Here is a 24,615-nt window from a genome sequence, read left to right as displayed (position 1 = left end):
ATAAGCACTGGCACGCAGTAGCAGTTTGTAGTGATGCCTCGCCGCCGCCTGCTGCAGTTGCTGCCTCTTCGGCCGCGACTTCTGTGTGCCTCCCCCACTCTACACCCCCCTACTCTCATCTCTACGCCCAATGCTGCTCGCTTCTACCGTGTTTCGTCCTCAGACGATTCCTCCAAAGGCCGTCGTTCCAGCAACAATAAATCTCTAAGTCAACTGGTGCACGCTCTGCGCACCTTCCACTCCTTGGAGCAGCACTTTGCTGTGCCCTTCAGCTTCGTAGTGCCCAGAAGTCACGACTGGCCCAAGGAGCTGCACCAGCTGCCACTGGGAGTCAAAGTACATCGCTTTATGCAGTCTCTGAGCAAGGGCTCAGCCTCAGCTCTGGCGACCAAGAAGCAGGGCGCCGAGCAGATGCAGGAGCTTCGAGACATGGGCTTCCCACTGCACTCATGGCAGGAATATCAGTTTCAAGAGGTCTGTCTCCCAGCTCTCCGGACGTACCAGGAGCAGTACGGAGACCTGTTTGTGCCTCAGAAGTTCATCGTGCCGGAAGAACAAGACGATGACGACGCGGAGCTCTGGCCTCGAGCCACGAGACGCTACAAACTGGGACTGGCGGTGGCCAAACTCCGGAAGCAGGTGCAACAGCAGAGACAGAGAGAGCAGCAACTCAAGGACAAGAAGAAGCTGAACACGGCGGCGGCCAGTGCTGCACTGCCACCGCTGCCCAGGAACCAGGTTGACGCTCTCAATGAGTTGGGATTCGTGTGGAGAGTGCGCGACACCAAGTGGTACCGGTTCTTCCTGCCAGGACTACGCAAATATAAGGAATTACATGGGAACGCCGACGTTCCTCTGGCGTTTACGATCCCGAAACATGAGCAAGACTCGCGGTGGCCTAAGACGTTGGAGGGATATATGCTGGGACGACATGTGTACATGGTGAGATCGGGGAAATACGCGACGCAAGTTCGAGACAGTAGAGAGGAACTAGAAGCGTTGGGGTTCTCGTTCCGACTGGTTGATAAGGTCTGGAGTGAGAGTATTTTCCCAGCGCTTGGAGTGTTTTCCGCGCAGTACGGACACTGCGATGTGTGGCAGGACTTTGTAGTGCCGTCCGAGGACCCGTGGCCGACAGACTCGTGGGGGCTCAAGCTGGGAGATACAGTCAAGAACATCCGTCGAGGAGCGTACGATTCTCAGGTGCAGGCGGCGCGTAAAGAGCTGGACGCTCTTGGCTTTGTGTGGAATGCTCGTCATCGTGTGGAGAAGACTGTGCGAAGTGTGGTGATCCCAGCGCTGGCCACGTATCGGAGACTGCACGGCAATGACGCCCTGGTGACGACGGACTTTGTGGTACCCGATCGCGACCCGAACTGGCCGGTTCTCACTCGAGGCTTCAGGCTTGGACAGTGGATCACACGTGTCCGCTCCGGTCAGGTGGTGCTCTCGTCCAAGTTGCGTGCAGAGCTAGACAAGGTCGGCTTTGTGTGGCGGTCTAATGATCAACGCTGGAACGAGGTGCTGCTGCCAGCTTTCCGAGCGTATGCCGAGCTGCATGGAGGCACTTGCGCGTCGATGAGCACCAAGTTTTCTGTGCCACCTGAGACGCCGTACCCTCGAGCAGCATGGGGCGTGAATCTAGGTGGCGCCTTGTGGCACATCCGCAATGGCGACTCGTACGTCAACTGCGAAGACAAACAGCGAGAACTGCGTGCACTTGGCATTCTGGCAGATGACGCCGTGGCGTAAACCTCGTGGCTACTTGAGTGTCTTGTTTAAAGAGTAGCCGTCACCAACTAGTTATCAACTACTACTTGTAGAGAACAGCTTCACTCATTAACTTACAATTACTCGTCGACTGCTTTGTTGGCAGTGAACGCGTGCTGCTGGGATACTTTGTCCGTTGACTTCAAGGCGGAATGCAGGGAAACGTAGTTGACCTGTGCGGGTGGCCAGGAGCCTCTTCTGCGTACTGAACTCGCGTCTGCAATGATCGTGAGTTCCTGGACACGGATCCAGCGTAAAGCGTTCCAGTTGTCTCCCCACGAGGATCCAGTCTCGCTCGCTGCTCTCATTCAGACACAGAGATAACACACTCGCCCCATCGGCCAACGCAGGCTTGTTCGACCGCGAAGCTTCTTCTTGTACGTGGACATGGAACGTCATCGGCTCACTCGCAGTGGCCTCAACTGCATCCCCAGGCAACGTGCGTGTCATGTCTTGGACCCTCGGCAGGACGTCGATTCGGTAGCGTTTGCCTTGAACTTCTGTCAGTGGCAACTGAATTCTCACGGTTTTCAGCCATCTCTCGTCATACTTCAGCTCCAATTGCAGCGAGCAGAAGCTGTTGCCAACGTCCCTGTCGAAGCCAGCGCTGCAAGTTAAAGAGAAGGCGAAATGTACACAGTCGTTTGGACGCAGATTTGTCCCTCGCAGCTTGATGTTCGGGTCCTGCTCTACGGTTAATAGCGGACTCTGCTCAGGAGCGACGGTATCTTGGTCGGGGCATATCAACTTGTAGTCCTGGATAACAACGGGGATAAAAGGGTTGCATGTGAGAGCGATCGAGGCGAAGATCCGTGCGCCAACGCGTTTCAGTCGCACCACTTCCGTCAGTGGCTGAAGCACGCGGAACGTCGACTCAGCGCAACGTACTTCGGTTGTCGTTGATGAGACGCTTGTATCCAGCGCCTCCCGGTGATACCGTACACTCGCTCGAACTGTAACGCTGGTAGTACTGCCATCCTCGTCTTCTAGTTCAGAGCTGAGGTCACTCTGATCAATTGGAGGCACCGCTAGAGATACGACATATGAGAGGAAGCCTCCACGGGATAATGCAGGCATAGCCACACGCAATGTGTTGCTAGGTTCTTCGCCACTGCGGCTGCTCGAGATGTCGTGAAAATGTGCAGCGTCCCAGTCTGATTCACCACGCACTGTTGCTTCAATCAACTGGATGCCACACTCCTCTTCACTACAACTTTCGTCTCCTTCTTCTTCTAGCTCCTCGTCGTTTAGTTGCATGATGCACCCAGACTGGTCAACGTGCCTCTTACCAGCACGCTTGAAGACTCGCATCTCGAGCGTTCCATTGGCCACCACGTCATCATTCGCTTGGATCGAGACAATTACAGTTTCCACGTGAGCCAGAGGTCTTGGCATCAGCAGCGGTGCACCTTCAATGGCAACCTGAACCGTGCTTTCCCTCGCAGCGATCTCAAAACTGGCCAGAGCAAGTGCACTGGGAGGAAGCAAGCGAAAGGAGTTCCCGGCAAGAACGCATTCAATCCCAGTACAAGTGTAATGCCCCACAGGAACCCCCGAGTGCAGAAACACCACGTTCACGCCTGTTTTCTCATCGAGCTGGACGTTTCTCTCCTCCAGCAGCAAATGCGAGTCATCCTCCAGCTCGTTGTGGACGTTCTCCACAACTTTGTGAAGTACCGTCGCTACGTCCGTCTCAACAGTTTGGCTTGGACACAAGTGCTGGTGTTCAATCTTTGATGGTGGGTCGATAGGTTGCTCACCAGACGACGCAGGACTTACCGCCTGGTCTCTGATGAGAGGAGACGTGTCCTTTAGCTGGCGTCGTTCATGAGTGATGGGCGTTCTTGTAAACCGAATGCGAACCTGTTCCAACTGCACTCCAGCCGGGAAATCATTGGCGATCCCTAACGTAACTCGAACGTCTCCGTGCTCTAGAGCGCTGCCACTTGACTGCGTAGTCTCCACGGCTACTGTCGGTCTGAATAGCTCACCCATGTTGACTCTAGGCTCGCAACCAGATACATTGGCGTCTTCCACTGAGTCAGCTCTATTGTCTCTTGTGCTCTTATTCTCAAGACTAGCCACAAGAGCAACCATGAGCTCTTCCATCTCTTCTTTACTCACACCAACCTGCTCCTCCTGCGCAAGCTGCAACATGCTGAAGCACGCTGCCACTGCCTGTGTCGATCGCCCCAGCGCCAGCTCTGCACGACAGATACTGCGCACACAAGCTCCAAAGATCGTCCACCAACCGTCTTCCTCGCTTTGTCGAGCCAGCGACCGCAACAGTCTCGACGCACTTTCGAATTCTCCACGTGCTAGATGGTACCGTGCGCACTCCCCTCCAAGAAATACAGCGAACCGATGTCGTCCAGACTGCGAGAAGTACATGGAAGCTAAGTGCGATACCTCCGACAGAGACCGTTCATACGGCTCACACACATCGGCAGCTCGTCGCAGCTTTGGAGCCACAAACACCTGCTCCAGTTGCTGATACCATTTCAGCGATAAATCCTCCGCTGTGTGGCCCTGTTGTACGCTAGAGAACGAAACACGAAGATCGTTCCTGGATCGGCTAGTCCTCGCGAAGTTCTTCAGCAAACGACGGGCGAGGTACAGCACATTTCCTAGGGCGCGGGACATCTCTTCAACTGGAATTGCCTGGGCCACTTGCACCGACACACTCGACGCCGTCCATTCGTCGTCTCGGCCACTCCACGAGAGCTCACACGCATAGGAAACCTCCATACACGCACCCACGGCCCATAGAAACGGTTGGTGCCAGTCAATTGCGTTCTCCGCTGTCATCTCCCGAAGCTCTGCGAGAAACGTCTCGATGAATGAACTGGCACGTGTCAGTAGCTGTGGGAAGCTGCCCATGACGTACAGCGTGCGGATCTGTCGACAGAAACAGTAGAGCGAGACAAGGCGAGCCGACGCGCGATTCGAGGCGATCAGCTGCTGGGTCTCTGGTAGCTCCAGCGCCAGCTACAGTAAAAAGGACCCACGGTTAAAGAGACCACGTGGCCAACAAGAGAACAAAAAGGCTATTGAACTCACCGGAGACTGCGTGAAGATCGGGTCTTGAGACGTGAACGACGTCTTGCTGCCGTCTTGGAACGCCTGCTTCTCCGTCTCGTTCAAGTTGACGAAAATCGCGTCCAGTTCGTCCAGCTGCGCAACAAATTCCGCAATATCAATGTCAAATACTTAAAGCACTGTCCTCCTCCTCTCTCTCTTCCTTACGTGTCGGATGGCATCATCCTGTAGATACATTTGCTGATACATGAGTGCCAGTCTCTCCTTCGCCAAGAAAAAGGCTCCGAAGTCCCACCCGGAGGACCTTCGCTTAGCGTCCAGCACCCGGAGACTCTCCTCGTACTGGAAGCATTTGGTCTGGAACGCGTCCATGACACAATGTCGCAGTCTCAGCAGCAGTTCTGTCCATTGAGACTCGTGTTGCTGCCGCTGTCCCAGTACACTTGCCCCCTCCAGTGTGTCGATCTTGCACACTCTCTCCTGTAGAGCCAAATGGGCCGAAGCGGGGCCAATGGCTCCACCAAGGAGTGGTCCGCCCTTCCTATGGGCATAATCAGCTCGCAACCTGTCAAAAATCTTCCTGTAGATGGGGTTGGGCACGTTGCCCGCTGCTTTGGGACGTGTGCCCAATGGCACGTAGAGCACAAGCCACTCGACCTTTGCCGCCGTCATGGCGTCCACCCAGGCGACCAATGGAGGCCGGACCACGCTCCGGTAGCTGTCTAGATCCTCGCATTTGACCAGGTAAATGCAGGCAAGCGGGAGGTCTTTCTTCACATTTTGAACCGAGATTTCGTCAAAGTGCAGTGGCAATTGGTCGATACGCTTCGTCACCCCTACGAGGTTGCGCCACTCGATGGCGCGAAGAGGCAGACGCTGCGATAGAGAGGGCGCTAGGAATTGCCATACACCGCCTTCGTCTGTGTAGCCCACGCGCAGACCGGGCGACAGCAGCTCGCGCGTGAACTGTGGCTCCACCGACGCGTACACAGATGCCATCGAGATGCAGTATTAAAAATAATTTAAGTAAGAAAAACGCTCCCTTTTCTTCCTAATTCCTAATACCGGTCTTAATTTGCAGATCTGAAAACTGGAATTAGGCATGTTCATATTAATATGATTCCTTTCGTTGCTATCATGCTCCAGTACGCACTCGGATGAATACTCGTTGCATTATGGAGTAAAAGCTGCCGACAATACACCAACATATTGAGTCGCATGAAGATCGACTTTTTGGAAAAACAATTGTGCAATTTTTGCATTGTAGGCGTTCAAGTTGCTGAAATCAACAGCGTGCGTACGGGGGCATATACTTGCTAGCAGGGAACCCGAAAATGCAATACTTAGATTAATACATCGATGTGAGCTGAGCAAATTAATAATTCAATTATTTGCATTGTCACGATTGTAGTTCAGAAACATTATCATCTCGAGCCTGCTGGAGACATTCGCTTCCGTAGATCAGACAGCACCAGCTTAGCGAGAGAGAAGAAGCGCTCACACTCGTTAGACGTTGGCGGGATGTACGCGACGTCGACGTAGTGCGCAATTGTGTTTCTTGAACGCCGCTCTCATAATAGAACGTTCTTCGGCGGCTCTTGAAGACGACCGTTCGAGATCAGGCGACCTAAATTCAGCGCAGGCTAATTTTTCCGCGACGTTCATCGCGTCCCCACGCTGTAACTTGACTAGACCTTACTCAAAATTGGGGTTGTCCCCGTTGTTGACAGCCATAAATTGATAATTAAATTAAAAGATTAGGATTAATTTTTAAGTATATTATTTTTTCGGGTTCCCTGCTTGCTAGTCCTAAAACAAATGCCTTGACCGCTCTAAGCCGTCGATTAAAGTCCACATCGGGCCAGTTGACAGGTAATTTGGACATTCGTCAATTAACTATTTAAAAATCGAATCGGACTTGTCCTCCTCCTTCATCAGTTTGTGTTGCGACGAAATATTGCTGATCACAGCTTGCGCATAGCAATACACCGGACGCCTCTCTACTGTAATCACCATTTACGTCCACCACGTGCTTGGTAAAGTCAGCACAGAGAAATGGATACAGTCCAGTCCATCAATATAAACTCTACAGCATCGCGTGTTGCCAGAACTAGTGAAACATGGCAGGGAGTTTCAAAGTGAAGAACTGGGTGCTCTATTTAGTTTTTGTTTAAATTTCCTAAAGTCTTGGAGTTACAAAACGACGTGTTAGAAGTTTATACTTAATAAGTGCCTTTTGAAAATCAGAATTGACTATGTAAAAAAACATAATAATAGAGGGCTTCGTACTACATGTACATACAAACAAATTTTGTTTATTTTTCTTTAAAAGCCTTGTATTAGACTCTGTATGGAATTCAGACTCTGTACACGCGCAGACTGGTCTTGCAGCTCAAATTGCATTTCTGGAGGTGGTTGCTTGCTGGTGTTGAACTCTGGTTATCTGTTCGCCCGTAAAGTTGGCTCAGAACTTGTGCTTAGTAAATGCATTGTTGAGCTGAGGCCATGGTGGGGAAAATCAAAAACTAATCTCAAATCGCGAGCAACATAAAAAAACCAATTTCAAGAAGTTTTACTTTTTTACAAGTTAAACTTAAAAGTAGCAATGATTTTAACCCTTTTGAGTATTACCAAATTGGGTGGAGAGAACCTCTCAAATCGTAAGTGTAATTAAGAGTACAATTAATAGTATTAACGGATGCGCCCGAATAAAAGCCCCCTACCGAATAGTGTCCTGTGGGGTGCTACATGCCTGCACTATTAAACACAAGCCCCTCCTAACAAATCTGCTATTACAAACTTGCTGACCATCCATTCTACAGAGAGAAACACTTTCCCGTCATTTCCAATAATGCCTCATCAAAGGTAGTCAGTTGGCATTGGGCGTAAGAGCATCTCCACCGGTGTGTCGCTATATCTATAAACTCGTTGCCTTCCGATTGGCCGGAATGTTTTTAGCGATAGACACCGAGAGACATCACTCACCAATCTGTCGCTATGTGGAGAAATCGTCTTCTGCGAGAAGCTCTTGACGACGAGGAAGAGGCGTACGTCTGCTCGCTACTTTTGACCCCTCGCGCACCGAAAAAGAGAAAACACGGCGGTTCACAGCCCGGCAAGGCTGCAAATGTCGACAGAGACTTCACTGCGGCTAATGAGATGCTTGTGCGGCGAAGTATCGCCGCACAAGCATCCTGGTACTATCGTACGGTATGACTGCAAGATTAGCGTCCAAAGGTTGTCCGCCCTCTGATCGGCCCCTGCGATTGGGTAGCGCACCACGCCGTGCACAGGGCGGCGTCTTCCTTGTCCGACCAAGCTTTTCTCGAGGCATTGTTCGTTTGCAAGTGATCCAACCTCCTATAGATTTCAGTCGCTATGGCGTCCGAAATAGCGACCGAAACCCCCCGGTAGCTAAAAAATTGGCGATAGAGACGCCTGGTGAAACCCCAGTAGTTATCAATTTGAGCTCTTCAGTCGCTATATAGATATAGAGCCCCACTGGTGGAGATGCTCTAAGCAAGAGGTGATCAAGTGGATTAAATATGTCGTTTCAAGGACCTACTGTACATGGAAATTAACGCTTGGAAAGAGTCAGACCGAGTCGAATACACTCGCTTTGGTAACCCACGTATGCCAAGTGTTGACACCGTTTGCGATTGGGGCCTCCGCGCGTGGCGAGACACGGATGAGGCAACAATCATGCGGAGCGTTGAAATAGCAGGCTTCTCGAGAGACCCCTCGTCGTGGTTTATATCCAAGCACGATGTGTAAGGCGCAAAATTTCGTGGAAAGTGGTCGAAGGAACCGCATATGGACGAAGACGTTGATCTGTTAAATCTTTCATAGCTAGATGATGCGTTAGACGATATTAACCTGGTACACGAATCATTTCAGCAAGGAATAAAGTCCTCACCCGTTTCAAGCGGCACTATTGAATATAGTCCGGACTCTAATAGGGCGCGTCCGTTACTTCACGACGTTTAGCTTTGTTCGAATTCAGGCTTTGAGAGTTGGGCTGGTAGTCAAAAGTTAGATTACTTCACTTTGCTAATTAAAATAGCAATATTTAGTATTCATATGGGATTAGCTATTAGCGTTATCTATAAATCCCACGAAGTTGCAGTAAAAGTTTACTGCAACTTTGGGCCTTGCTGTGGGAGCACCCTATATAAACAATGCATGCACATATCTGTATAAGCCTAGCGCTATTATAAAAACTGTAAAGAAAATAACTGACCGTCCTGTTAGCCACACTAGTGGCCCACCAGATGCGTAAAAAAGAACCCTCTCGCTTGTGTGGTAACCAGAACGCTACAATCACACACCTACAGTACACATTATCGGCCATTTGCAACCAAGGTTGTATTTTTGAAAATCCTGATCTCCGATTGGCTGCACGTAGCGTATAGACCACAATTGTGCCTTGTACAGCGCGAAACGGTGGGGTGGTGATTGCAACTTGAGTTGTATACACGGTGGCAGGTTCAGGTCAGTTTTGCAACCCAATCTAATACAAAAAGCAAGTCAGGTTGGAAACGTACCTAGTGTAAAACCAGATATCAAAATCCAAGTGAGATCAAGCCAGAAGTTTGCAAAGAAAGAAAAGAATGCCACAAGCCCCAGCACTATGACAAGCCAGTACAAGCGAGAGCTCACGACGTTCATGCCGTGGTAGCGCTGTACTCGGAGATGGTAGTCGCCGTGAATTAGCAGCCCTTCACTCGCAGATTGGAGCAGGGCGACGCCAAACAGCCGAAGTGCTGGACGAAGTCATGCGTTTACGGCGAAAGAACCAACGAGAGCTACAGAAGATTCAGGCCATACTAAAGCAAATTGCCATGTAGCCATCTTTTCGGCGCGACGTTATTACGCAGGATATAATTACATTTCCACCTAATCCGCCTCCGACTCGCCGGGCGTCTACGGCTGTACTTAAAGCGGCCGAAATATTTATTCGAACTTTGGCACGAATACCAGGTCGGATGCGGTGACGTGAAAGCAGCAAAAGACTTTACGGCAATCGAGCGTGGTGCGAGCAAATTCGCCTTCTCAAGGCGAAAAGTGTTCTGGGACGTAGTCGCTAGCTTGGTGCGCTCAGGTTTTACCAGTGACGCAGCGATAGACAAGGTATATCTAGTCAATGGTAGGCAGCTCTCAGTGTCAAATATCTTGGTGGCCCTCCGTGCGGATCGTAAGAATGGCGGCCATCCTACTCTGCGTGTGTAGTTACCGCTTTGTGCACTTCAACACAGTCATCAGCACTAGTATTAGCCAATCAAAATAGGGTTGCAAGCCAAGTTGCACAAACGGCCGATATTTCTACAGTATTACAGCAAAACATTAATGCACCGGCATTTTCGAAAATATCGCGGGTCGTCAACTAGACGAGCAAATTCAACAAGAAATATAAATAATCAGTCCTCTTCGCCTCAGCTGCGGCCACCATCTCATCCTTTTCTCTGCCTGTAGCACACACATAATAGCGAAACAGCAGCATTTAATTAAGAGAGTGACTTCCGTCCTTGACCAGCACATCCCAGTTGCCATAGCATTTTTTGTGCGGCTTTCCGCTGCACGTCCATTTTCCACATTAACTTCCGCTGTATACACGTAAACATGCCTGCTGAATGGCTGTATTTAGCCACTCATTCTCTAAACCAAGAAACAGACGAGGCAAAGAGCGTGGTAGAAATTAGCAGTAGAAAAGTCAGCAGCGGAAGCGTTGGGCTGCGGTCTAGACTGAGAAGTATGGAGCGGCGTCAGCAACAGGTCGATACTGATGATGCTGCTGCTGAGCAACCCCGCAAAAAGCACAAGACTATAGCTCACCAAGACCCCAGTTCCTTAAACGGGTGCATTTTTGAAGTTGCCCAAGATGACGCGTCCAGTGCTGTGGCATCGTCGCATCATGAACAGCAATCCCCACTAGAAAAAGAAAGCGCGGCTGATGATCGAGTCAACGTTGGACGAGCGTTGGAGGTGAAGCAGTTCGATTCGTAGCAAGAATTCGATGCTTATTTCAGCGTGTACCAAACGAAGACTTGTCAAGTACTGGTATTTGCTGCAGGTTTTCATTTCTTTTCAACTCTAATGTACATATTGATTAGCTGTTTCGCGTTCGCTCCAACAAAACAGCTGCGGCCAGAAATGCTATAATATCCAAGCTTCAATCGGCTCCACCAATTCCTGAAAAATGGGGATTTTACGCCGAAACGTTCGAGTGCACCCATGCTGGGACGCACACGCCTCGGGGGCAAGGCCAACGACAGAATACACGACCATTGGAATGCAAAGCACTGGCAATGTGTTTCCTTTTTTGCTTATGAAGCCACTGGTGACGTTCGAGACTAATATTTGATTTTGCTGAATTCTACAGGTCAACCTATGCGTTAGCAGAATGGCAGATCAAGACACATTTAAACTGTACGTAACTAAAACCAACTTAGTTCACAGTCACCCCATTGCTCGTACCACGTTCGACCAGTACCCGACTACCCGATTGCAGATACCAGACAATGTTATCTCCAACGATCTGGAGTGAAAAAAAAAAACAATTCTCAAGTATATCAGAGAGCACTCGGACTGTAAGCCTATTGCTCGCGATGTTCACAATCTCGTAGCGAGATTGAAGTCGTGCAAAATTGGATCTAGCACAGTGGCTGACCGATTACAGAAGTGGATGGTGGAATTTTGTGAAGGGTCAGGTAATATCGGACGCATTTTCGTAGATGATATAAACAACAAGGTGGGTTGCTCTCAAGCAATTGGTTTCAGCGAATGATACTTATGTGCATTGGCGGTGGTTTATATTGCAGAAAATTGCGACGTGCATAACTTTGCAGACTCGCATGATGCGTGAAATGTTCGACCGCTTCCCAGAAGTACTTTTGATTGATGCAGCTCATGGTACCAATGTATCGAAGTACAAAGTATTCTCGTTCATGGCACATGACAGTTTTGGTCGTGGACAGTACGTGCAGCATGCACTTGTGCAGAATTAGCGTTATGAAACGTTGCAGACAGCAATCGACAACTTCAAAAAGCACAACCCCGCTTGGACCAACGTGCACAGCCTGATTATTGACAAAGATTTCACGGAGCTGAGTGTGCTGAAGACGGCATTTCCTGATGCTATAATCTTGCTGTGCCAGTTGCATGTGATTAAGTATCTTCATGAAGAAATCGCAAACTATGAGTACGGCTTCAGCGTGTGGCAGAAGGAGCAGTTACGCGCAGTCATCCACCTGCTAGTATATGCTTGTACGGAGCGTTTATATGACAAACATCGGAAGTAGTGAGGCACCTGATTAACTTAAAAGTCTCAAGCGGACAAGTCGGTGCGAATGAGGCGGAAACAGCTCCATCTCCGAATGGAGAGCTGGAGGGTTCGTTGCAGCCCACAACGCACCCGTTCGAAGATTATTTTACGAACAATTGGGATAGCTGTAAGGAACTGTGGTGCTCACACAAACGCCAAGCTATTACGACTTTGGGAAATAACACTAACAATCGGTTAGAGTCGTCATGCAAGCAGCTCAAGGACGTCGTAAATTCGTTTATGACTGTTGACGAGTGTGTTGCAGCTGTGATGTGCTACCAACTCCAGATGAAGGACGACTTCATATCTCGCGTGCTCAAACTCGGCGTCGCTAACCATGCTGATTATGACCGAGAAATGAGCCACGACGCAAACCTCGTCAGTGAACATGCGTGCAAGTTAATTTACGACCAGTACCTGTTTGCCTGATCTCGCGCGAACTACAGCTTCTACGAAGCAGTCACCGGATTTTTTTCGTCTAGAATGAGATTGATGAAGAAGACTACCTCGACGAATCTTCTGCTGAGTACTCGGTAAATCGCAAGACGTGGATTTGTTCCTGCCAGCTCATGGTGACTCACCTGCTGCCTTGTCGCCATGGTATATTTCTCCGCAAGGCACCCACTCATCCCAACTCAATTTCTAAACGAGCGGTGGCTTTTGTCGTGGCTGCGAGCTTCATGCTCCCTTCCTGTAGTTTCTGGCGAGGCGTTCGCCGTTGACTCAGTTACACGTCACCGTTTAAGCCCGTGGGACGTAAGCCGCAAGTATCGAGAGGCGAAAGAAACGACTTCGGTCATTTGTGACGTACTAAGTGAGCTTGGTATGGCGGAATATCAAGTGGCGATGGGTGTTATGAAAAACATTGAGCTGACTATCAAACGTGGAATGCTGGAGAGTGTTGACAGATCACTCAGCTCCATATTGGAATCGGTGTCACCACTTCATACATCTATTTAAACAACCGACTCTGCTGCTCCGTTGCTAGCACCAACCTCACCAATTGTGTCGGCTACAGTTTCTCCTCCTGTGTCTCCTCTAATTGGCTCACCTCTTTCACTTCAAATGTTCAGTACGACCCCACCTGGTTGTGGAGACCTCCAGGTGGGGTCGTACTGAACATTGGAACTGATGAAGTGAATAGCGAGCGAGGGATGACAGCGAGCCCAACGTGACTGCGGCTGCTGATGAAATTGTGCAACCTATTTCATCTCGTCCTGCCTCGAGTTATTACCATCCGCAGTCCAACGACAGCCTCTGTTCCAGTAATATTGAATTTAAAATCGAGGGGCCAGTTCGATCAAGAGGTCGACCTCGACAAAAAACCTAAAGCACGAAAGGCAAAAAAGAAAATTACCATCAATGCAGCTACGGAAGACTCAGACATATTCGACAAGCAGCTCAGCTTATCGAATGTGGAGTTCCGATGGAAAGTGACCCAACCTACAATGGTATGCAGATTTTGCGTCAGTTATAGGTGAACGTGTTCACAAAAAGACCCAATGCTCCGACGGCTTATGAATTGTCTAAGATACCGGCACAAAACGAGTTGGCGCTCGGAGCCCTTACGCGCGTCTTACCTACTAAATTATTGAAACGATGCTAAGCCAAAACAACGGCTCTGCAAAACAAACGAAAGGGTCTTGCTGAAAAGGACACTGCAGTCGAAATTCATGGTGTCGGTGTATTCGCGGCGCCAACTTTGCGTTTAATGAGGAAATGGCACCGAGCGATGAATGATTTGGACTTGATTGACAAAACCATTCGCTGGATCGAAACAGTTGAGACATAAGTTAATGTGCCCAACAGTTATTCAGTTGAAGAAGATGGCACACTCAGTCACAAGTTCTTACGGCTCGTGCCGCTGTCTAACCAAGTCGAGCTGTTGGATTTGGCTGGCAAAGGGTTGTTGGGGGGCAAGGCCATTCAAACAACAATGTCCCGATTATTTAGCGGTAATTCTTCAGTTGTTGCGCTAGATCCCACGCTATTTGGTTTGGTCGTGGAAGGCATTACTTCTACTACGACTCAGATACTCAAATCAATATTTCTGGGGCTATCAAACGAGAAAGTTTTGATACCTCTCAACTGCATGTGTAACCACTGGTACTCCATCATGATCAATGCTCAAGCTAAATGTCTGAAGTATTACGACCCCATGAACACCTCATACGGCGTCAATGCCAGAGTTCTAGCCAACACTTTGAAGACTGCTCTACCGTTCGGAGATAGCTTACGATTTAGAGTTTCTCCCTACATAACAGACATGGGTATTCAAGTCGACAGCTACAATTGTGGCGTTTATATTCTGCTTGCATTCGAGGAATTTGTCGGAAAGGAATCACTTATTCAGCTCAGCAAGAAGGAGCTCCAATTCTTTAGATATCAGTATCTATGCCTCTGTGTTTAGTTACAGCAGACAACTAAATCAAATTTCAAAAGAGACCCTTTATTCCTGTTGGATGTATGCCACAAACTAACAGGTTCTTTGCTGCTAAGTACTACAGAATGCTACCGTATTTAGCGACCCCAGTGCGACAAACTATTCCGATGCAACATCAAATCGTTTAGAAGTGACACCCCTCCGAATACCTGTAATGATTTATACAATAAAAAGCACCATTTAAATGAATAAACGTTTATTCGCTATCAGGTTCAGCTTCGTCTACAACAGAGTCTTCTGGCAGTGGGCGCAAGTACGTCCTAAATGCACCGAGGGCGTCACGAGGCCCAATTGGGAGTAGCTTAGCCTTGCGAAATCCATTCACAATTGTCTCTGGTTTAACGCTCACCCACGCCTTTCCGACCAAGTGGGAGAGCATCGCGCGTCGATCACCGGCCGTTGATGGGAAAGGGTATTCAATGTGATACTTCACATACAAATCTCTGTTCCAACAAATTTAGGTTAGTAAAATAATTAAACAATTCACTTTCATGCTCCAAACGTACTGAATTTTAGCCTTGAATGACCTCATGACGCTAACGTCCATGGGTTGGCTCAAGCCAGTGATCCCTGCAGGAATATACTGAACTTGTGTCACGCAAGCATCCTCAAGGTGCTCACGGACGCTCGTCATTTTTGTGCACTTTAAGCTATCTAATAGCAGCATCCGACACTCCGATATACTTGGACGCCATATCTAAAAGAAAGTCAGGTTAGTTCATTAAAATTGTACAAACAAAATTAAGCGTACCTTTTTGCTCCATTCCATCATAACTGGATGGTCTCAAAATGCTTTTGACTGCACTGCATGTACCACCGAAGAGTCACCAAAGGATGGATCTGATACCTCTTGTGAGACAGGGCCACCAGGCACTCCAGCAAAAACGACAAATGGTGCTAGATTTTCACCAGTCGCGGATGCGCAAAAAAAAACGCTACAGCGTCCGCCGTTTACCGCAGTTCCTTGGGCAACGTCAACGTTCTTAGCCCCGCAGGAGTCAATGGTCAGCAGGCCGGGGTGTCCATACAAACCGTCGTCTGATCCATGTTAAACAAGCCGGCATATTTGGTATTGTAGGACGTATGAAAAGATAACACGCCATCTTCTTCAACAGCAACATTGGCTGAATTAGCGAAAGCATCAGCAACGTCCTAGCAGTAAAACACAAACTTAATCGAGAAAAAAAATTGCATGCAAAAATAGAAATAGATCACAGCAAATTCACCTGCATTTCGTTGCAAATCTTGGTTCCTTTGTGGGTAATACGGCGGACTACAAGACGATTGCGCTTGAGGAAACGCACTGTCCACGAGCGAAGAGCCGTGTATTGACGTGCAGCAGCAAAATCGCCGTCAAACTTAGCGATCATCAGCGTTAAACACTTAGTTGTCAGACATAAGTTGCGGTTTTTGCAAATCTCCTCTACGTAGGACAGTAACCTGGTCACAGAGGCTTAGTTTTTATTTTAAAGTGCATTTTAGAGCAGCAAGTGCACTTACTTTGCTTCTAACTCAGGGAAGCGAACGCGTAATGCCTGGTGGGCACTCGAAAAAACGTAGCACTTGCCTCCAATCTTTTTGTCTGCAAGAAGAACGGCGCGTTTTTTCCACCTATACACAGTCGAGCGATGCACCGACAAGTTCGCTGCCACTACTGATACGGGAGCTGCCTCGGCTGCTGTCACTCCCTTTCACATAGTGTATATAAAAGTTAGTTTTGTATCATATTTGCGTCCTATGACTACATCTTACTTTGAGCTTTGTCCGATTCGACTTCTTAGGTCTTCGGGGCATGGGGGCCGGTTGGTTTCTGCTGGATGGATGTCATTGGCACCCCCTCAATAAAAAACCTAATGAGGTTTTTCACACTCACTTGATTTGAGCCATTCAAACCTGTCGCAGTGGGGCCGATAAATACGGTACTATATCCAGGACAGAAGAAACTACTGGTAGAGGTTCAGGCGGGGCTGGTCGGGTACAGCATACCGACTGCACCCGACTGAAACCGGCTGTACCCGACTGAGACTGCCTGCTTTCAAGTAAAGATGTGATAGATTTAGCAGCGAGGTAAGCTAGCGTAGGTCGTCTATAGTGGGGTGTACGTCTATGGGAACTTATAATACTTCTCTAAAGGTGCATGTACTGTACTAACGGTTCATATCCAAGCTAGATAATATATTTTTAACAGAAGTAACTACTGGTAGAGGTTCAGGCGGGGCTGGTCGGGTACAGCATACCGACTGCACCCGACTGAGACCGGCTGTACCGACTGAGACTGTCTGCCTCCAAGTAGAGATGTGATAGATTCAGCAGCTAGGTAGGCTAGCGTAGGTCGTCTATAGCGCTACGTGGGGCGTACGTCTACGGGAACTTATAATACTTCTCTAAAGTTGCATCTACTAACGGGTCACATCAAAGTTATATAATATATATTATTTAACAGAAGTCATGCCAGAAGCCCACTATCAGGTAATATAGTAATGCAGCTATACGAGTATACGTATACTGGCAGGACTCGACCATTGATGGCAACGCTTCACAGTCGGGTGCAGTCAGGGCCAGTCGGGTACTGGTCGGTAATAATTGCTTCGTCACATGAATCCCAGTCGGGGACAGCATCACGTGCCTTTAATTAGCAGCAACCGCTGCAAATCCAAATGTCGTTCATGCACATACTGTACTTGGTTTGTGGTTGTTCTTCTCCGTGTTTGCGACGATTGCCTTGTGATACGGCCACAACAAAATTCTATATCAATGCGACACAACGTTTATATTAGTGCTATTTGTCCAGTGTCCCATCAGATCTTCTTACGATCGGTGTGATCAATGAAAAGAAGGTGATCGAAGCACCAGCTTTCCTCTTGTCGGGAAGCTCTCGAATTATCTTTTGTTTAGTTCATCAAGTTTGTATACATTTATATTCATGTTAAACATTTTCCCAGGAGTGAAACCTGTGAATTTTATACAAATAGGTAGGAAAATAAGACCTGCTCATTTGAAATTTGTATTGAATCGATACCTACTATTGGTGTGTGTACATGATCTCAAATTAATCCCTATCTTACCTCTCTAGTGGAGTGTGTTGTCTGTCAGCCCGTCCGCGGCTAGGGTTAGTCAATGTAACGAAAATGCGGGCGTTCTACTGGCTGCCGAGCGCAGCGAAGGCGGCGTCGATTGGCTAAAATCGAATTATGTGGTGTACACACTGTATGTGGTCAAAACATCGTACTTAAAATGCACAGTTCAAATTTCATTTTGCCCCCATTTTCAAAACAGAAGCCGCGGAACGCCACGTTACTCGAGGTACGCTGCCTGTATGCATGTTAGTTTACATTAGTAGCTAGCAAGACACACATACACAGATAGTCCGAGGTTCCTGGGGCTGCTTAGGGGGTAGCTTATAACTTGCGGGATTTTATCCTGCAAGTAGGTAGCCGTGCTATGGGCATTTAGCTCCAGAGCCCTCTGGGTTCTTGGGGCTTTATCTCACCGCCCACTCTGCGCGAGAGCACATTTGGCACCTGGTCCATTGACCGCAAACCCGACAGCGAACCAGTTGAGCCGGTCGTTAATGGTTATTGATGGGCACGCACATTGCGTGCGTGCAGTTGGTCAGGAGGGGTACCGTAACTGGCCTCTTTTAACCGACAGATGGGATGGGGGCTGTAATAGCCTATCAATAACCAGCCTTTGCAATTAACGGCCGCCTTTTGGCAAAAGGATATCGCACCTCAAGCTACAGTACTATCCGGGGGCCCAACCCTGGAGATTCGACTGCACAATTTGCAAACTAAAACCGCTCCGGGCCTCACGACCCGTGACTGTGGGATAAGTGATCGGAGATAACCTTGATGGGGGCAAGCAATCCCGGGTAGTACGCGTATTCCAACACACTACTCTATGAAAAGCTACTGCTACGTGCGGTGTACTTAGACATTGTCTAAAGCGTCACGTTTTCGTGTTCGCAGAACTATGGATCGGAGTAAGCGGAAGAGGACGCGCGAGGAACTGGAGGAGGCTCTGCGCGAGAACGAACGTATTAACGCGACACCCACGCAAGAGGAAAAGGATGTACGGAAACGACGTCAGACCAAGCGCAGGAAGAAACGCTACGACTTGAACAAAGCGCTGAAGGCCCTCAGTGTGCACCAAGACGAGACAGAAGTCACAGAAGCGACGGAAGTTCCGGCTGATCGCATTGAAGAGCAGGAGGAGAAGACGGAAGAGTCCGATCCTGCGGTACATCAGCGTCGGTTTGCGGCTCGAATGGAGGCGGCATATCAAGCAGGAGCCGCTGAAGAGGCTTTATTTGAAGTGCCTAGCGTACCACAACCTACCGCTCAAGAATTGCCTCCTGTCTTGAGAGCGCAAGGCGCTAGCGGAAACAGAGATAACGAAACGCTATCTCTCAACGAACGCCGCCGTGCCCGTGATGCGCAGAGGGACCGTACGAGACGAGCCAATATGACGCTGTCTCAACGTGATCGATCGAGGAAGAAAGATGCCGAGCGCAAGCGCGCTCAAAGAGCTCAGTTACGTGGAGATGAGCTTCAGGAACAACGGGAGCAGAATCGGCAGCAGCAAGCCTCACACAGAGCAGAACTCAATGAACATGATCGGGTAGCTGAGCGCGCCCTAGACCGACAACGGCAATCCAATCGACGAGCTGGGCAGGCAGAAGACGAGCGCCAGCAAGAACTCGAGCGGGTGCGCACTCGACGCCAATGCATCCGATATGGGCACGCTCTTATATCCCTCGAAGACTTCGATGCGTCCATGATAACGGGTGACGACATGGTGAGCGGCCGGTACAAGCTTCCGGCTACAGCCGTTTGTCCGATCTGCAATGCTTGGAAGTGGCCTGGCGAGTCTGCGATATCATGCTGTCTGGCAGGCAGGGTAAAGCTACCTCCGCTGCACCCCGCGCCACCAAAGCTGCTTCAGCTGTACGGAGATCCCGAGTTCCGCCGTCAAATCCGTGCCTACAACCAAGCTTTTGCTTTTACGTCGATTGGTGCTTCGTGCTCAAACCGATCGTTTCAAAATGTGCATCAAGACGGGAGCGTTGCAGGTACACACGGGGTACACATATCGCATTCAAGGGGCTATGGGGCACTACCTAGGGTCCCTCCTTCTTCACATAGACCGTCGGACAGGCGCACGGGTATCTCCGAAGTTTGCGCAGATCTACATTGTGGATCCAGACATGCAACGCCGCGCGGAGCGACGTCTTGGTATATTCGCGGATCTGGATCGTGTCGCACTACTAGACATCGAGAAAATGATGGCAGAGCACAACCCATTAGCGCAACGGCTCCTCCACTTTGGGCAGCAAGTGCGCCAACACAACACGGAGGCTCCTGTAGACTTGGTGTTCCGTCTGCATGACAACTCCTCGCGACCGAGGACACATAACTGCCCCACTGTGTCTGAAGTGGCTGCGACTCTCATTGAGGATGGCAACCTGGCTCAGCCTCGGGATCTACTACTCTTTACACGCGATCAAAGACTGATACGTTTGTACGAGACTCACGCCGATTACGATCCACTCCAATACCCGCTTCTCCTTCCATAGGGAGAGAAGGGCTGGACCTACACAGACGAGTTCGCGAATGGTGCTGAGTATCGAAACAAGAAGGCGATGTCGCTTCGTGAACACGTCGCGTTCCGCCTCCACCAGAAAGCGGATGATCAGTCCGCTCTCCACCAAGGTGGGCGTCTATTTCAGCAGTGGTGTGTAGATCAGCGTGCAAAATGTGAGCAAGAACAGCTTCGCTGGGTGGCCGACAATCAGAAAACACTACGCGCCGATCAATACAGGGGTGTTCAAGACGCTTTGCTCAACGAAGATACTTTGGCTCTGGCGGAAGGAGAAGTGCTGCTGTCGGAATATGACCGGGCCCAGAACAGATTGGTGCACCCGGACCGGGACGCAGGCAGCAGAGGCCGACCAACCCACTTTCTTAATCAGGTTGGCAAGCGTATCATACTACCGGCTTCGCACCTGGGTAGCCCGCGGTCCATGTACAAGTCGTATCAAGATTCGATGGCAATTGTTCGGGAGTATGGACGGCCCGACGTCTTCCTGACGGAAACGTGCAACCCCAAATGGGACGAGATTCTTGAAGCGATACCTTCCAATATCCAAACAGCTCAAGATCGACCAGACATCGTGGCTCGCGTGTGGCAGCAGAAACTGCAAGCGACGCTTGACGATTTAAACCAAGGCGTTCTGGGGCGAGTGCGCGCGCGGATTTACGTTGTCGAGTTTCAAAAACGAGGGCTTCCCCACGCTCACGTACTGATTATTTTGGCTGACGAAGACAAACCTCGAACCCGCGAGATCGTAGACAAGATGGTATGCGCTGAGATCCCAGATAAGGATACAAACCCTCAGCTGTATGAGACATGCATGATCCATGGTCCATGCGGGCCTGCAAACCCTTCCTGCGCGTGTATGAAGGACGGCAAGTGCACCAAAGGATATCCGAAGCCCTTAGCAGAAGTTACACATGCCAATGCCAACGGATATCCAGTGTACTGACGACGTCGACGGCAACAAGGTGTTCTACAGTTCAAAGGCAGAGAATACGACAATGCTACGATCAACCAGTGGGTTGTACCGTACAGCCCGTACTTATCCTAGAAGTGCAACTGCCACATCAATGTGGAAGTGTGCACGGATATAACTGCGGTTAAATACCTGTACAAGTATGTGTACAAAGGACCCGACATGGCTATACTCACTGTGGAAGAAGTCCGGGGAGGGCAGCAGAGTGCGCGTCAAGAACCAAATGAGATTCTACGTTTCTTGAGCGCCCGGTACATTTCTCCGGTGGAAGCTTGCATGCGCCTGCTCGATTTCACGATTCAGGGGAAAACCCATGCGGTGACACAGCTGACGGTTCATCTCGAGTCAGGGCAGACGGTTTGCTTCCGCGAAACGGAAAACCCGGAGGTGGTTTTGGAACGTGGTAGTCACACGATGCTGACCAGATTCTTTGAGTTGTGTGCGAGTGAAGTGCCCGAGAATCATATTGCCAGAGCGATGTTGTATCAGGACATCCCTAAAGAGTTCTGCTGGAAAGCGCCGGAGAAAGGGCAACCGAAAAGGTGGGTTCGCAGGAAACAGTATCAAGCTGCGGTTGGTCGCATGATCCATGTGTCTCCTCGAGACATGGAGCGGTTCTATCTTCGGCTACTGCTCTGTCAGCGTAGAGGTCCAACGTCGTTTGAAGACTTGAGAACGGTTAACGGGATTGTCTGCCCCACATTCCAAATTGCGGCGCGGGAGGCTGGCTACTTGGAGAATGATAACGAGTGGGTTTCGTGATTGAGGGAAGCGGCTGAGTTCCAAATGCCGTATCAACTACGCCAGCTCTTCGTCACCATTCTGGTGTATTCAGCTCCAGCAAATGTTGGTGTTCTATGGGATCGGTTCTTCGCGGATCTTCCCAAGACTTCGCACGCAAACATCAGGCTTTGATGGACCCCTTCAAGTCGTCGTTGATCGAATTTGAAACGCTGATGAGCATTCAAGAACTACTTGAAGCGAGCGGGTCTGCGGTAGGAGACTTCGACGAGCTTCCTCAGTTGGGTTCGTTCCCAACATTGATTTGTGAATCGCTTCGCCAAAACGGCTTACTTCGACGTGAGCTCACTGGATACGATGCGTCAGCTTTGGAGGCGATTGTAAATACAGAAGTCCAGCTGAACGAAGGACAGCGAGTGGCTTACGACCAGATTGTTGAAGCGGTTGAATGCCCGGAGGAAGGCAAGAAACTATTTTTTGTCGATGGCCCGGGTGGTACTGGAAAACCTACACTGCTTCGGAACATACTGGCCAAAGTCAGACTCTCGGGGAAAATCGCCATCGCTGTGGCGTCTAGCGGCATTGCCTCGCTCTTACTTATGGGAGGTAGGACAGCTCATTCTACATTCAAGATCCCTTTGAAACTAAACGAGAGCTCGACGTGCGGTATCAGGAAGAACTCCCATATTCAGGAGTTGATCAGCATGCAAGTTTGATAATTTGGGACGAAGCACCTATGGCCCATCGCCACGCATTCGAGGCAGTAGACAGAACACTACGGGACATACTTGATAACGATACCGAGCCTTTTGGCGGGAAAGTGTTTGTACTTTCGGGAAATTTCCGCCAAATTCTCCCGGTCGTAAAGAATGGAACACCCGTCGAGACAATTGACGCTTGCCTCAAGTCGTCTAGGCTGTGGCCCCAATTCCAGACGTTCCGTCTCACGGAAAACATGCGAGTGCGCACTGCTGATACTGCAGACACTGCTGAGGAAATGGCTGCGTTCTCCGAGTTTCTGCTGCAAGTCGGGGAGGGAAGGCATGATGTAACTCCTTCCCTAGAAAGCGATTACATGAAGATCCCGCGCGATATGCTGATTGAAAATCCACCTGTGCCTGAGGATGAGGACCAGGAAATTCGTCCTGGTGTTATTCCAAGAGACATGGACCGGATCATCGACGAGATGTATGGCGAGATTAACAACCTTGAAGTTGCTACCGATGAGTATTTCGCTAACCGTACGATCCTCACGACCACGAACGCAATCGTGCACCGCATCAATGAAGCGGTGACCGATCGATTAACTGGACAGGCGCGGGAATACATGTCTTCCGATTCTGTACAAGACGACGGTGATGGCAATTTCTTCGAGCAGGAGGTACTCCACTCGATAAATATCAGTGGAATGCCGCCCCACAAGCTGACCCTCAAGGTAGGAATGCCTATCATGATGATGCGGAACCTGAATCCAGATCTAGGGCTGTGCAACGGAACACGGCTTCGAATTGTGGCCCTCAAGCCACATGTCATCCACGCCACAATCATGACAGGTGAGCGACAAGGGCAACATGTGTTAATTCCCCGCATTGTTTTCATCAGTGACGGAGACATTCGGAACTTTCCGTTTCATTTGAGACGCAAGCAGTTTCCTGTCCAACCGGCCTTTGCGATGACGATTAACAAGGCGCAAGGACAAACGGTGCAGTACTTGGGGCTGTATCTTGCTACGCCTTGCTTCTCCCACGGGCAGCTGTACGTTGCGATGTCGCGAGTTACTTCAAGATCATAATTCAAGGCGCTGGTCGAGTACCCAAAGCTGGAGGAGGAGGATGGGGTCTACGCCCAGAACATTGTCTACAGGCAGATCTTTGGTTGAGAGTAGGAATGTTCAATTTCATATGCATTTAATACATCACGTTTACATAAATAATGTTTACGCCGGAGCGTAGCGAAGGCGGGAGCCCATTTCCCCTTGGACTAAAACCTGCCACCTCCGCCGCGTAGCGGCGGCGAACGGCTAGTCCTAAACTATCAATGCTAGCATGGTGTCCGTCCGTCCGTCACACGAAACGCTCAGATTTTTAGCCTTATCATTGGCTGCCGAGCGGAGCGAAGGCGGCTTCGATTGGTTAAAACGGAATTATGTAACTTACATCAATAAATTCATGAGCACATATGGAGATTTGTATCCATTATCCGATGGCGGCATCGTTTAAATACGACGAAGTTTTAATTTGTACTTCGAAGTACTATTTTAATAAGGGAAGTTGCTATTAATTTTGAGTGCTACTTATTCTCAGATGAAATAGCCCCTAAAGACGCTTCCTATGCTGCAAGATGCTTAGCGTACACGTAAAAATGCGTGTTTTCGAGGCCATACTATAATATACGTAATACTATGTTCTTAATAGTTTCGGCAAGTTACTAAAATAATAGCTACAACTGATTTGTTGTAGAAATATTAAGAACATATCTGAGTGTGAGGTAACTGATTGAGCTGTCAAATAGTAGTACATGTACAACAGAAGCTGGCCGTAAAAACAACGATGTGCCAATAAACGTTGTCACCTGATCCATAAAGATACGTAGTTTTAGATTGAATAGAATGAACTCATATGTGTTACTGCTGTAGCCATTGTTTTCTAAGAGACTGCTGTAAGCCATTGTTTTCTAAGAGTTGTTAGGCAGCAAAATCCGATACTACTTAGCTGGCGGACGGGTCGCCGA

At 49.3% G+C, this 24,615-nt stretch overlaps 2 protein-coding genes across 2 annotated transcripts; one reads left to right on the top strand and one right to left on the bottom strand.

The window, feature by feature from the left end:
- Positions 1-14: 14 nt before the first annotated feature.
- Positions 15-1,892, top strand: PITG_20331 (uncharacterized protein; the record flags this gene model as incomplete). The annotated part of the gene is made up of 1 exon (XM_002895617.1): positions 15-1,892. One exon carries the CDS (start codon positions 34-36, stop codon positions 1,750-1,752), a length of 1,719 nt encoding a protein of 572 aa, XP_002895663.1.
- Positions 1,840-5,808, bottom strand: PITG_20330 (trafficking protein particle complex subunit 10, putative; the record flags this gene model as incomplete). The annotated part of the gene is made up of 8 exons (XM_002895616.1): positions 1,840-2,866; positions 2,957-2,972; positions 3,066-3,376; positions 3,623-3,770; positions 3,849-4,260; positions 4,324-4,758; positions 4,831-4,944; positions 5,017-5,808. The coding sequence occupies 8 exons, from the start codon at positions 5,806-5,808 to the stop codon at positions 1,840-1,842; spliced, it is 3,255 nt and encodes a 1,084-aa protein (XP_002895662.1).
- Positions 5,809-24,615: the final 18,807 nt, after the last annotated feature.

The sequence above is a fragment of the Phytophthora infestans genome, genomic scaffold (assembly GCF_000142945.1).
Source record: "Phytophthora infestans T30-4 supercont1.148 genomic scaffold, whole genome shotgun sequence".
Lineage (NCBI taxonomy): Eukaryota > Oomycota > Peronosporomycetes > Peronosporales > Peronosporaceae > Phytophthora > Phytophthora infestans.
The sequence above is the reverse complement of the archived record's forward strand: the minus strand, read 5'-3'. Positions and strand labels throughout refer to the sequence as shown.